This window comes from Pleurodeles waltl, chromosome 12, assembly GCF_031143425.1.
Source record: "Pleurodeles waltl isolate 20211129_DDA chromosome 12, aPleWal1.hap1.20221129, whole genome shotgun sequence".
NCBI lineage: Eukaryota > Metazoa > Chordata > Amphibia > Caudata > Salamandridae > Pleurodeles > Pleurodeles waltl.
The window spans coordinates 15,378,755-15,391,895 of NC_090451.1; the positions used below are offsets into that span (position 1 = coordinate 15,378,755).

Sequence of the window (13,141 nt, forward strand, 5' to 3'; positions counted from 1 at the left end):
TCATGTAAGAGCCCAAAGCAGAGGAGTGAAAGGCAGCCTTCTCATCATCCACTATGGACTGAGACAGACCTGCAGATTACCCACCTAAAAGCATACTTCCCTTTTATAAAGTAATTTTGCAATGGTGTTGGGCTGAACGGGGGTGTAAAGGCCGACATTCCAGAACCTCACCTGTATTACACTGGAAAGGAGGTTCGACCTCATGACAGAATGCCTACTGTGGGCAGTGATCCAGGCTCACTGGCCTGTAATGGTGGTAGAAAGACTAAAGGCCCAATTAAGTCATCCTTGGAAGAGATCGGATTCCACTTTGAGTAGCAGGACTTTTATTTACTTATTAGTAAAGGCTAGTAAATGGGGCATTTGCTAAGTTGGGAAAGGTCTTGGATTTTTATATAGGTTCATCTATGCAGGGCAGCGTTCAGTCAGGCACTCTTAAATATGCATTGATTCTTGGAGCAGGAGATTTTAGCCATATGCATATTTAATCAAGTATCCCATGTACTTAAAAGAGAAACGCAATAAAAGCCTGGATTACTGCTATACTGCATAAACTGTTCGAGACTTCCACTGAAGATGGAGAGCGTAAAGCATTCAATGCACTGATTATGGCTTCGTACGTGGTGTGTCTCGGAGACCGACATTGCTAGATGTTGGGGAGTGCCATGTGGTACAACGAAAGCATTGAGCTTGGACTTACCTACATGCTATTCATAACTGTCTCTGTAGGATCCTCCAGATCGGTCATAGCCACCACTCCTGCCCCTGCTGAGGAGAAAGACAAGTTAGATGAGAAAAAGCCAAAGAAGGACTGTAGACACTAATTCCTAGCAAAGTGAAGTCTAACAATGTACTTTAAGCGTGATATTATGCAGCCCTCAACTGTCAGACAAAATCCCAACAATAAAGCTACAGCACACAATATTACCGAAGCACTTTACTGGCTGCTAATTATACCTAGCACATCTATGAAAATGTAAACTAGCATTCCTTTCACTAATGAAATCAAGCAAATTTTAAAAGGCAAACCCAAGAACCAACCAAACTGATGGGCGTGACATGGGTGTGGTTTAAAGCCCTCGGAGAGATTACAACAGGGACAGAGCGCTTTGCAAGCTCAACCCTAAAAATAACATATATATATATACACACACATACACACTTTGAAACCAAGAACTTCATTACAAGGCATTAAAACTTTCACTTGCATAAATGGACACGGTGCAATTTCAGAGTTCTTCAATGTCAACCTATAGGAGGAAAGCAAAGTCAGCAAACAGGTCAAGTACAGCGACTTACAGGACTAATTTCCAGGGTTTAAAGTGAGTAGTGGGCGAGGGTCCATGGCCTAAGTGGCACGGTGTAGCCGGGAGCAGAGTGAAAAACTGCACTGGGTGCCCAATGCATTCCTAGGGAGATTGGTCACTGTGGAAGAGGCTGCAGGCCAGGTCTAGCCATCCTGTTTGAGTGAACCACGGAGTGGGCTCAAGTCTTGAGATGCTCGGGGACATACGGATACAAGGAGTCGTCCTTTACTTGGTCCGGGGCATCCAGGTGCAGAGGATTCTCGGACTATAGGGTGTCAGTCACCCGTGACAGTCAAGCTGGGACCACAGAACAGGCTGCAGGCATGAACTGGGCAACCCGTCTGGGTAAACCAGGAACTGGGCTCAAGTCTCATGAGCCTGGGGGCTGCGTTGACACCAGTGGTCCGCTTCTTCTTGGCCCGGGGTGTCCAGGAGCAGAGGACGGCCAGGGTTACCATCACCAGAGGCGGTTGAGGGGAGGACTGCAGAAAGAGGCTGCAGGCAGTGGGGAAACCCAGAATAGACTGTTACTGGAGAGGCTGGTGACCAGTTTGGCACTGCCGGCCCACTGACCCAGGCTGGGAGGCTTGTGAGCAGTGGTGCTGTCCGGCAGTGGCTTTGGCGATCCAGAGTCCTCTTTAGCGGTTCTTCAGTGCCTGCAAGGCCGCAGGGGAGTAGCTGCGCTTCTACAATGGAGTTCCTTGTGCTGGGGTAAAAGCTAGCAGTCCTCCTGGGCTTTTGGAAGTTTCAGCAGCTGGAGGATGAGGAGCCTCTCGCAATTCTCCAAGTCCATATGCAGGGTTGACAGAAAGTCAATCACAGATCCTCCCTTCTTGCCTTTTGAGTCTTTGGAGTGTCTGTCAGGCCCACAAGGACATTTTATGGCAAAATTCACACTTTTCATTTGAATGTGAAACCAGGGGACATACCACACAATTTTGTGCGGGTCTGTGGAAGCTATCTTCCTTCTACATTAAAGACCTTTCACAAAAAGGTAAGGCACAGTGATAGAAAAACACCTTTTAACACTGCTCAATAAATTTGAGACAACCAGTAAAAAAAAACTCAAAGTATTCAACATGAGTTAAAAAAGGAAAATGTTACTTATCCAGTAAACATATGCTCATGGCATGTCGTGCAGCAGATTCACATGATTTGCATAAGTTCGCTATCTAGTGTTGGGTTCGGAGTGTTAAAAGTTGTTTTTGTTTGAAGAATCTGAATCACGAGATCGAGGACTCCTGCTCTTGGTGATACTGCGCATGGGCATCGAGTCCTTCGCGCAGGCAGGTGAGGTAAGGAGTACGTGTGTGTATATGTATATATATATATATATATATATATATATATATATATATATATATATATATATAATGTCACTTACCCAGTGTACATCTGTTCGTGGCATGTTGCGCTGCAGATTCACATGCTGTGCATTATCCTGCCATCTAGTGTTGGGCTCGGAGTGTTACAAGTTGTTTTTCTTCGAAGAAGTCTTTTAGAGTCACGGGACCAAGTGGGTCCTCCCTTTCGGCTCCATTGCGCATGGGTGTCGACTCCATCTTAGATTGTTTTCCCTGCAAAGGGTGAGGTAGGAGTTGGTAAAGTAAGGATACTAGAGGTGCCCATGCAATGGAGTAGAAATGTGTAGGAAGTTGGCTCTGTATGTACTATTTCAAGGTAAGAAATAGCATGCAAAGAGTCCAAGGGTTCCCCTTAGAGGTAAGATAGTGGCAAAAAGAGATAATTCTAATGCTCTATTTTGTGGTAGTGTGGTCGAGCACTAGGCTTATCAGAGGGTAGTGTTAAGCATTTGTTGTACACACACAGGCAATAAATGAGGAACACACACTCAGAGACAATTCCAGGCCAACAGGTTTTTGTATAGAAAAATATATTTTCTTTGTTTATTTTAAGAACCACAGGTTCAAGATTTACAAGTAATACTTTAAATGAAAGGTATTTCACTTAGGAACTTTAAGAACTTTGAATTAGCAAAATAGCAAATACAGTTTTCACACAAATGGCAAATAGCTATTTTAAAACTAGACAGTGCAATTTTCAACAGTTCCTGGGGGAGGTAAGTGTTTCTTAAATTTGTTGGTAAGTAAACCACCTACAGGGTTCAAAGTTAGGTCCAAGGTAGCCCACCGTCGGGGTCCAGGGCAACCCCAAAGTTACCACACCAGCAGCTCAGGGCTGGTCAGGTGCAGAGGTCAAAGTGGTGCCCAAAACGCATAGGCTTCAATGGAGAAGAGGGTGCCCCGGTTCCAGTCTGCCAGCAGGTAAGTACCCGCGTCTTCGGAGGGCAGACCAGGGGGGTTTTGTAGGGCACCGGGGGGGACACAAGTCAGCACAAAAAGTACACCCTCAGCAGCACGGGGGCGGCCGGGTGCACAATAGGTTTCAATGGGAGACCAAGGGGTCTCTTCAGCGATGCAGGCAGGCAAGGGGGGTGCTCCTCGGGGTAGCCACCACCTGGGCAAGGGAGAGGGCCACCTGGGGGTCGGATCCTTCAGGTCCTGGGGGCTGCGGGTGCAGTGTCTTTACCAGGCGTCGGGTCTTTGAAGCAGGCAGTCGCGGTCAGGTGGGAGCCTCGTGATTCCCTCTGCAGGCGTTGATGTGGGGGCGCAGGGGGGTCAACTCTGGCTATTCGCGGTCTCGCCATCGCCGGGGAGTCCTCCCTGTTGTGTTTGTTCTCCACAAGTCGAGCCGGGGACGTCGGGTGCAGAGTGCAAAGTCTCACGCTTCCGGCGGGAAACGTGTGTTGTTTCAAAGTTGCTTCTTTGTTGCAGTAAGGAGACAGGCCGGTAGAGCTGGGGCCAAAGCAGTTGGTGTCTCCGTCTTCTCTGCAGGCTTTCAGATCAGCAGTCCTCCTTCGTCTTAGGTTGCAGGAATCTATCTTGCTGTGTTTAGGTTTGGGGGGTTAGTAGCCAATGGCTACTAGCCCTGAGGGTGGCTACACCCTCTTTGTGCCTCCTCCCTGAGGGGAGGGGGGGACATCCCTATCCCTACTGGGGGAATCCTCCATCTGCAAGATAGAGGATTTCTAAAAGTCAGAGTCACCTCAGCTCAGGACACCTTAGGGGCTGTCCTGACTGGCCAGTGACGACTCCTTGTTTTTCTCATTATCTCCTCCGGCCTTGTCACCAAAAGTGGGTCCGTGGTCGGAGGGGGCGGGCAACTCCACTAGCTGGAGTGCCCTGGGGTGCTGTAACAAAGGGGGTGAGCCACCGCCAGGTGTTACAGTTCCTGCAGGGGGAGGTGAGAAGCACCTCCACCCAGTACAGGCTTTGGTACTAGCCACAGAGTGACAAAGGCACTCTCCCCATGTGGCCAGCAACATGTCTGGTGTGTGGCAGGCTGCTAAAACTAGTCAGCCTACACTGGTAGTCGGTTAAGGTTTCAGGGGGCACCTCTAAGGTGCCCTCTGGGGTGTATGTTACAATAAAATGTACACTGGCATCAGTGTGCATTTATTGTGCTGAGAAGTTTGATACCAAACTTCACAGTTTTCAGTGTAGCCATTATGGTGCTGTGGAGTTCGTGCATGACAGACTCCCAGACCATATACTCTTATGGCTACCCTGCACTTACAATGTCTAAGGTTTTGCTTAGACACTGTAGGGGCATAGTGCTCATGCACTTATGCCCTCACCTATGGTATAGTGCACCCTGCCTTAGGGCTGTAAGGCCTGCTAGTGGGGGGCCTTATCTATACCTATAGGCAGTGTGAGGTTGGCATGGCACCCTGAGGGGAGTGTCATGTCGACTTAGTCGTTTTATCCCCACTAGCACACACAAGCTGGCAAGCAGTGTGTCTGTGCTGAGTGAGGGGTCTCCAGGGTGGCATAAGACATGCTGCAGCCCTTAGAGACCTTCCCTGGCATCAGGGCCCTTGGTACCAGAGGTACCAGTTACAAGGGACTTTCCTGGATGCTAGGGTGTGCCAATTGTGGAAACAAAGGTACAGGTTAGGGAAAGAACACTGGTGCTGGGGCCTGATTAGCAGGCCTCAACACACTTTCAAATCATAACTTGGCATCAGCAAAGGCAAAAAGTCAGGGGTAACCATGCCAAGGAGCCATTTCCTTACAAAGTGTATGTACATATTGTGTATCAAAGGAATGTTTATTTACATATTTACAATTTACATGCAACTAAAACGGCTACAGGCTCCCGGGGAGGTGGGAGGGCACATGTGAATCTGCAGCGCAAAATGCCACAAACAGATGTACACTGGGTAAGTGACATTTTCCGTTCGATGGCATGTGTAGCTGCAGATACACATGCTGTGCATAGACTACAAAGCAGTAATCTCCCCAAAAGTGGTGGTCAGCCTGTAGAAGTTGAAGTTGTCTGAAATAGTGTTCTCAGTACAGCCTGTCCTACTGTGGCTTGTTGTGTTGCTAACACATCTACACAGTAATGCTTAGTGAATGTATGGGGCGTAAACCAGATGGCTGCCTTACAAATCTCTGTCATTGGTATATTTCCAAGAAAAGCCATTGTGGAGCCTTTTTTCCTAGTGGAATGTGCCCTTGGAGTAATGGGTAATTCTCCCTTAGCTTTAAGGTAACAGGTCTGAATACATTTGAAAATCCATCTGGCAATGCCTTGTTTGGATATAGGGTTACCTGCGTGACGTTTTTGGAAAGCTACAAATAATTGTTTTGTTTTTCGGAATTGTTTTGTTCTGTCAATGTAATACATTAGCGCTCTTTTATTGTCTAATGTATGCAGTGCCCTTTCTGCTATTGATTCTGGTTGTGGAAAGAAGACTGGGAGTTCCACAGTTTGGCTTAGATGGAATGATGATATAACCTTTGGTAAGAATTTTGGATTTGTACGGAGAACCACTTTATGTTTATGTATTTGTATAAAGGGTTCTTGAATAGTAAATGCTTGTATTTCACTCTTCAACTCTTCGAAGTGATGTGATGGCTATTAAAAAGGCTACTTTCCAAGTCAAGAATTGGATTTGACACGAATGCATGGGTTCAAATGGTGGACCCATGAGTCGTGTTGGTACAATATTAAGATTCCACAAAGGTACTGGTGGTGTTCTTGGGGGTATGATTCTTTTTAGTCCCTCCATAAAGGCTTTGATAACTGGGATTCTAAAAAGCGATTTTGTATGTGTAACCTGAAAATAAGCAGATATTGCAGTGAGATGGATTTTAATGGAAGAAAAAGCAAGATTTGCTTTTTGTAAGTGTAGTAAATAACTTACAATGTTTTGTATGGAGGCGTTTAGCGGCGTAATTTGATTAGCCTGGCAGTAGAAAACAAACCTTTTCCATTTAATAGCTTAACAATGCCTTGTTGTGGGTTTTCTTGCTTGTTTAATGACCTCCATACACTCTCTTGAGAGGTTTAGATATCCGAATTCTAAGATTTCAGGAGCCAGATTGCTAGGTTGAGCGATGCTGGATTCGGGTGTCTGATCTGTTGTTTGTGTTGTGTTAACAGATCTGGTCTGTTTGGTAGTTTGATGTGTGGAACTACCGAGAAGTCCAACAGTGTGGTGTACCACGGTTGGTGAGCCCACGCTGGCGCTATGAGTATTAGTTTGAGTTTGTTTTGACTTAGTTTGTTGACCAGAAAAGGAATGAGCAGGAGAGGGGGAAAAGCATAAGTAAATATCCCTTAACAGCTGATCCATAGAGCATTGCCCTTGGACTGAGGGTGTGGGTATCTGGACGCGAAGTTTTGGCATTTTGCGTTTTCTTTTGTTGCAAACAGATCTATGTTTGGTGTCCCCCAGTGGTAGAAGTGATCTTGTAGAATCTGGGGATGAATTTCCCATTCGTGTGTTTGTTGGTGATATCGACTGAGATTGTCGGCCAACTGGTTCTGAATGCCTGGGATGTATTGTGCTATCAGGCGAATGTGATCGTGAATAGCCCAATGCCACATTTTTTGCGCTAAGAGACACAGTTGTGACGAGTGTGTCCCTCCTTGTTTGTTGAGGTAATACATCGTCGTCATGTTGTCGGTTTTGACAAGAATGTGTTTGTGGGCTATTAGTGGTTGAAATGCTTTTAATGCTAGAAACATTGCCAACAGTTCTATATGATTTATGTGGAGTTGTTTTTGTTGATTGTCCCATTGTCCCTGTATGCTGTGCTGGTTGAGGTGTGCTCCCCACCCCATCATGGAAGCATCTGTTGTGATCACGTCTTGAGGCACTGGGTCCTGGAATGGCCGCCCTTGGTTTAAATTTATAGGGTTCCACCATTGAAGCGAGAAGTGTGTCTGGCGGTCTACCAACACTAGATCTTGGAGTTGACCCTGTGCTTGTGTCCATTGTTTTGCTAGGCACTGTTGTAAGGGCCGCATGTGTAATCTCGCGTTTGGGACAATGGCTATGCATGAAGACATCATGCCTAGAAGTTTCATTACAAACCTTACTTGGTAGTGTTGGTTTGGCTGTATGTTTGATGTTATATTTTGGAACACTTGGACCCTTTGTGGACTTGGAGTGGCAATCGCTTTTTGTGTGTTGAGTGTTGCTCCCAAGTATTGTTTTATTTGGGATGGTTGCAGATGTGATTTCTGGTAATTTATAGAAAATCCTAGTTTGTGTAGAGTTTCTATAACGTATTGCATGTGAAGAAGACACTGTTGTTGAGTGTTGGTTTTTATTAGCCAGTCGTGTAAGTATGGGAATACGTGCATGTACTGTCCCCTTATGTGAGCGGCTACCACTGCAAGGCATTTTGTGCATACCCTTGGGGCTGTTGTTATCCCGAACTGTAACACTTTGAATTGATAGTGTACGCCGTGTATTACAAACCTTAAGTATTTTCTGTGAGAAGGAAGAAAAAATGTCACTTACCCAGTGTACATCTGTTCGTGGCATTAGTCGCTGCAGATTCACATGCTGTGCATAGTCCGCCGTCTGGTGTTGGGTCGGAGTGTTACAAGTTGTTTTTCTTCGAAGAAGTCTTTTCGAGTCACGAGACCGAGGGACTCCTCCTCTTTGTTTCCATTGCGCATGGGCGTCGACTCCATCTTCGATTGTTTTCCCCGCAGAGGGTGAGGTAGGAGTTGTGTATGTTAGTAATAGTGCCCATGCAATGGAATGAATAAGTATGTACAGAATAAAGGTTAAGGTATGAAAATGTCACTTACCCAGTGTACATCTGTTCGTGGCATCAGTCGCTGTAGATTCGCATGTTTTGCATAGCTCGCCATCTGGTGTTGGGCCGGAGTGTTACAAGTTGTTTTTCTTCGAAGAAGTCTTTCGAGTCACGGGACCGAGTGACTCCTCCTTTTGTCTCCATTGCGCATGGGCGTCGACTCCATCTTCGATTGTTTTTCCCCGCAGAGGGTGAGGTAGGAGTTGAATTGTAGTAATAGTGCCCATGCAATGGAGTGACTAAGTATGTACCTATTTAAGGTTGAGATGATACATATACAAATAGTTGAAGGTAACTTCCAAACTGCTACAGGCTCCCGGGGAGGCGGGTGGGCACATGCGAATCTACAGCGACTGATGCCACGAACAGATGTACACTGGGTAAGTGACATTTTCAGTTCGATGGCATCTGTCGCTGTAGATACGCATGTTTTGCATAGACTAGTAAGCAGTTATCTCCTCAAAAGCGGTGGCTCAGCCTGTAGGAGTGGAAGTAGTTTGAAATAATGTTCTTAATACGGCTTGACCTACTGTGGCTTGTTGTGCGGATAACACGTCTACACAGTAGTGCTTGGTGAATGTGTGAGGCGTAGACCATGTGGCTGCCTTACATATTTCTTGCATTGGGATGTTTCCTAGAAAGGCCATGGTAGCACCTTTCTTTCTGGTTGAGTGTGCCCTTGGTGTAATGGGCAGCTGTCGTTTAGCTTTAAGGTAGCAGATTTGGATGCATTTAACTATCCATCTGGCTATACCTTGTTTTGATATTGGGTTTCCTGCATGAGGTTTTTGAAATGCAATAAATAGTTGTTTAGTCTTTCTGATGTTCTTTGTTCTGTCAATGTAATACATTAATGCTCTTTTGACATCTAATGTATGTAGTGCCCTTTCAGCTACGGTATCTGGTTGTGGAAAGAACACTGGAAGTTCCACTGTTTGATTTAGATGGAACGGTGAAATAACCTTTGGCAAAAATTTAGGATTAGTCCTTAGGACGACCTTATTCTTGTGTAGTTGTATAAAAGGTTCTTGTATTGTAAACGCCTGAATCTCGCTTACTCTTCTTAGGGAAGTAATGGCGATGAGAAATGCAACCTTCCAGGTTAGGAACTGTATTTCGCAGGAGTGCATGGGTTCAAAAGGTGGACCCATAAGTCTAGTTAGGACAACATTTAGGTTCCATGAAGGAACAGGTGGTGTTCTTGGTGGTATAATTCTCCTAAGGCCCTCTATGAATGCTTTAATGACTGGTATCTTATATAGGGAAGTTGAATAGGTAGTCTGCAGGTATGCAGATATTGCTGCAAGGTGTATTTTAATGGAAGAGAAAGCCAGGTTAGATTTTTGTAAGTGAAGCAAGTAACCCACTACATGTTCTGGAGTTGTGTGTAATGGTTGTATTTGATTAATATGGCAGTAGCAAACAAACCTCTTCCATTTACTTGCATAGCAGTGCCTGGTGGATGGCCTTCTGGCTTGCTTTATGACTTCCATACATTCTTGGGTAAGTTGTAAGTGCCCGAATTCTAGGATTTCAGGAGCCAGATTGCTAGATTCAGCGATGCTGGATCTGGGTGTCTGATCTTTTGGTTGTGTTGTGTCAACAGATCTGGCCTGTTGGGCAATTTGATGTGGGGTACTACTGATAGGTCTAGCAGCGTTGTGTACCAAGGTTGCCTTGCCCAAGTTGGTGCTATTAATATGAGTTTGAGTTTGGTTTGACTGAGTTTGTTTACCAGGTAAGGAAGGAGAGGGAGAGGAGGAAAAGCATAAGCAAATATCCCTGACCAGTTCATCCATAGGGCATTGCCTTGGGACTGTTTGTGTGGGTATCTGGATGCGAAGTTTTGGCATTTTGCGTTCTCCTTCGTCGCAAACAAGTCTATTTGAGGTGTTCCCCAGAGTTTGAAATAGGTGTTCAGAATTTGGGGGTGAATTTCCCATTCGTGGACCTGTTGGTGATCTCGAGAGAGATTGTCTGCGAGTTGATTTTGGATCCCTGGTATAAATTGTGCTATTAGGCGAATTTGGTTGTGAATTGCCCAACGCCAAATGTTTTGTGCTAGCAGGCTTAACTGCGTGGAGTGCGTCCCCCCTTGCTTGTTTAGATAATACATTGTTGTCATGTTGTCTGTCTTGACGAGAATGTATTTGTGAACTATTATTGGTTGGAAAGCTTTTAGTGCTTGAAAAACTGCTAGAAGTTCTAGGTGATTTATATGCAGTTTTGTTTGATGTACGTTCCATTGTCCTTGTATGCTGTGTTGATCGAGGTGTGCTCCCCACCCTGTCATGGAAGCATCTGTTGTTATTACGTATTGTGGCACTGGGTCTTGGAAAGGCCGCCCTTTGTTTAAATTTATGTTGTTCCACCACAGAAGCGAGAGGTAAGTTTGGCGGTCTATTAACACCAGATCTAGAAGATGACCCTGTGCTTGAGACCACTGTGATGCTAGGCACTGTTGTAAGGGCCTCATGTGCAGTCTTGCGTTTGGGACAATGGCTATGCATGAAGACATCATGCCTAGGAGTTGTAATATCATCTTTGCTTGTATCTTTTGTGTTGGATACATGCGTTGTATGATGGTGTTGAAATTTTGAATTCTTTGGGGACTTGGAGTGGCTACTCCTTTTGTTATGTCTATTATGGCTCCTAGGTATTGTTGTACCTTGCACGGCAGAATGTTGGATTTCGTGAAGTTGACGGTGAACCCTAGTTTGAAGAGGGTTTGTATGATCTGATTTGTGTGATTTGAGCACTCTATTAACGAATGGGCCTTGATTAGCCAGTCGTCTAGATATGGGAACACATGTATTTGCTGCCTTCTGATGTGTGCAGCGACTACTGCTAGACATTTGGTAAAGACTCTTGGTGCGGTTGTTAATCCGAAAGGCAGTACCTTGAATTGGTAATGTATTCCTTTGAATACAAACCTTAGGTATTTCCTGTGCGATGGGTGTATTGGTATATGGAAATACGCGTCCTTGAGGTCTAAAGTTGTCATGTAGTTTTAGCAATGGTAATACTTCATGTAGTGTGACCATGTGAAAGTGGTCTGATTTGATGAATGTATTCACTATTCTGAGGTCTAGGATTGGTCTCAGCGTTTTGTCCTTCTTTGGTATCAGAAAGTACAGTGAGTAAACTCCTGTGTTTATTTGTGTGTTTGGCACTAATTCGATTGCATTCTTTTGCAATAGTGCCTGCACTTCTATCTCCAGGAGACTGGAATGATGTTTTGTCAAATTTTGTGCTTTTGGTGGTATGTTTGGAGGGAATTGTAGAAATTCTATGCAATAACCATGTTGGATAATTGCTAGAACCCAAGTGTCTGTAGTGATTTCCTCCCATGCTTTGTAATAATGACTTATTCTTCCCCCCACTGGTGTTGTGTGGAGGGGGTGAGTGACATGTGAGTCACTGCTTAGTAGTAGGGGTTTTGGGGCTTTGAAATTTTCCTCTATTCCTAGGGAATTGCCCTCCTCTATATTGTCCCCGAAAACCTCCTCTGTACTGTCCCTGGTAACTGGACGGTGTTGCCTGTGAGGTGCTGGCTTGTGTGCTCTGACCCCGAAACCCCCCTCTAAAGGGTGTTTTACGGAATGTGCTGTAATTCCCTCTGCTCTGCGGGGAGTAGAGTGCGCCCATGGCTTTAGCAGTGACCGTGTCTTTTTTGAGTTTCTCAATCGCTGTGTCCACTTCTGGACCGAACAGTTCTTTTTCGTTAAAAGGCATATTGAGAACTGCTTGCTGAATCTCTGGTTTAAATCCAGACGTTCGGAGCCATGCATGCCTTCTGATAGTTACAGATGTATTAATTGTCCGTGCAGCTGTATCTGCAGCGTCCATGGAGGAGCGGATTTGGTTGTTGGAAATGGTCTGTCCCTCCTCAACCACTTGTTTTGCCCTATTTTGTAGGTCCTTGGGCAGATGGTCAATGAGATGTTGCATCTCATCCCAATGGGCTCTGTCATAGCGCGCAAGTAGTGCCTGGGAGTTAGCGATGCGCCACTGGTTTGCAGCTTGTGCTGCGACTCTCTTACCAGCTGCATCGAACTTGCGGCTTTCTTTATCTGGGGGTGGTGCATCTCCAGATGTGTGGGAGTTGGCCCTTTTCCTAGCTGCTCCTACAACAACAGAGTCTGGTGGCAGCTGTGTAGTGATGAAAGCCGGGTCTGTAGGAGGCGCCTTATACTTTTTTTCCACTCTTGGTGTGATTGCCCTACTTTTGACCGGCTCCTTAAAGATTTCTTTTGCGTGCCGGAGCATACCAGGGAGCATAGGCAGGCTTTGGTAGGAGCTGTGGGTGGAGGAGAGTGTGTTGAATAAAAAGTCATCCTCGACCTGTTCTGAGTGGAGGCTTACATTGTGAAATTGTGCTGCTCTAGCCACCACTTGAGAATACGCAGTGCTGTCCTCTGGTGGAGATGGCTTCGTAGGGTATGCCTCCGGACTGTTATCTGACACTGGGGCGTCGTATAAGTCCCATGCGTCTTGATCTTGGTCACCCTGGCTCATGGTGGTGTGAGCTGGGGAATGTGATGGAGTTTGCACTGGTGAGACGTTAATCACAGGTGGAGGAGAGGGTGGTGGGGTAACTTTTTTCACCACTTTTGTTTGTGGTGTTTGTTCAGTTTGGAACTCCAATCTTCTCTTTCTTCTAATAGGGGGAAGGGTGCTTATTTTTCC

The 13,141-nt window shown here is 45.6% G+C and overlaps 1 protein-coding gene across 5 annotated transcripts in view; it reads right to left on the reverse strand.

The window, feature by feature from the left end:
• Nucleotides 1-13,141, reverse strand: part of LOC138268126 (cold-inducible RNA-binding protein B-like) — a 157,297-nt gene that overhangs the window by 25,827 nt on the left and 118,329 nt on the right. For 3 of the 5 annotated variants that reach the window (XM_069217530.1, XM_069217529.1, XM_069217528.1), the window contains exon 6: nt 701-768. In XM_069217530.1, coding sequence (XP_069073631.1) covers nt 708-768 — 61 coding nt within the window. In that variant the 3' untranslated portion in view covers nt 701-707. The remainder of the gene's footprint in view (nt 1-700; nt 769-13,141) is intronic. The other 2 variants (XM_069217532.1, XM_069217531.1) reach the window with 2 other exon arrangements.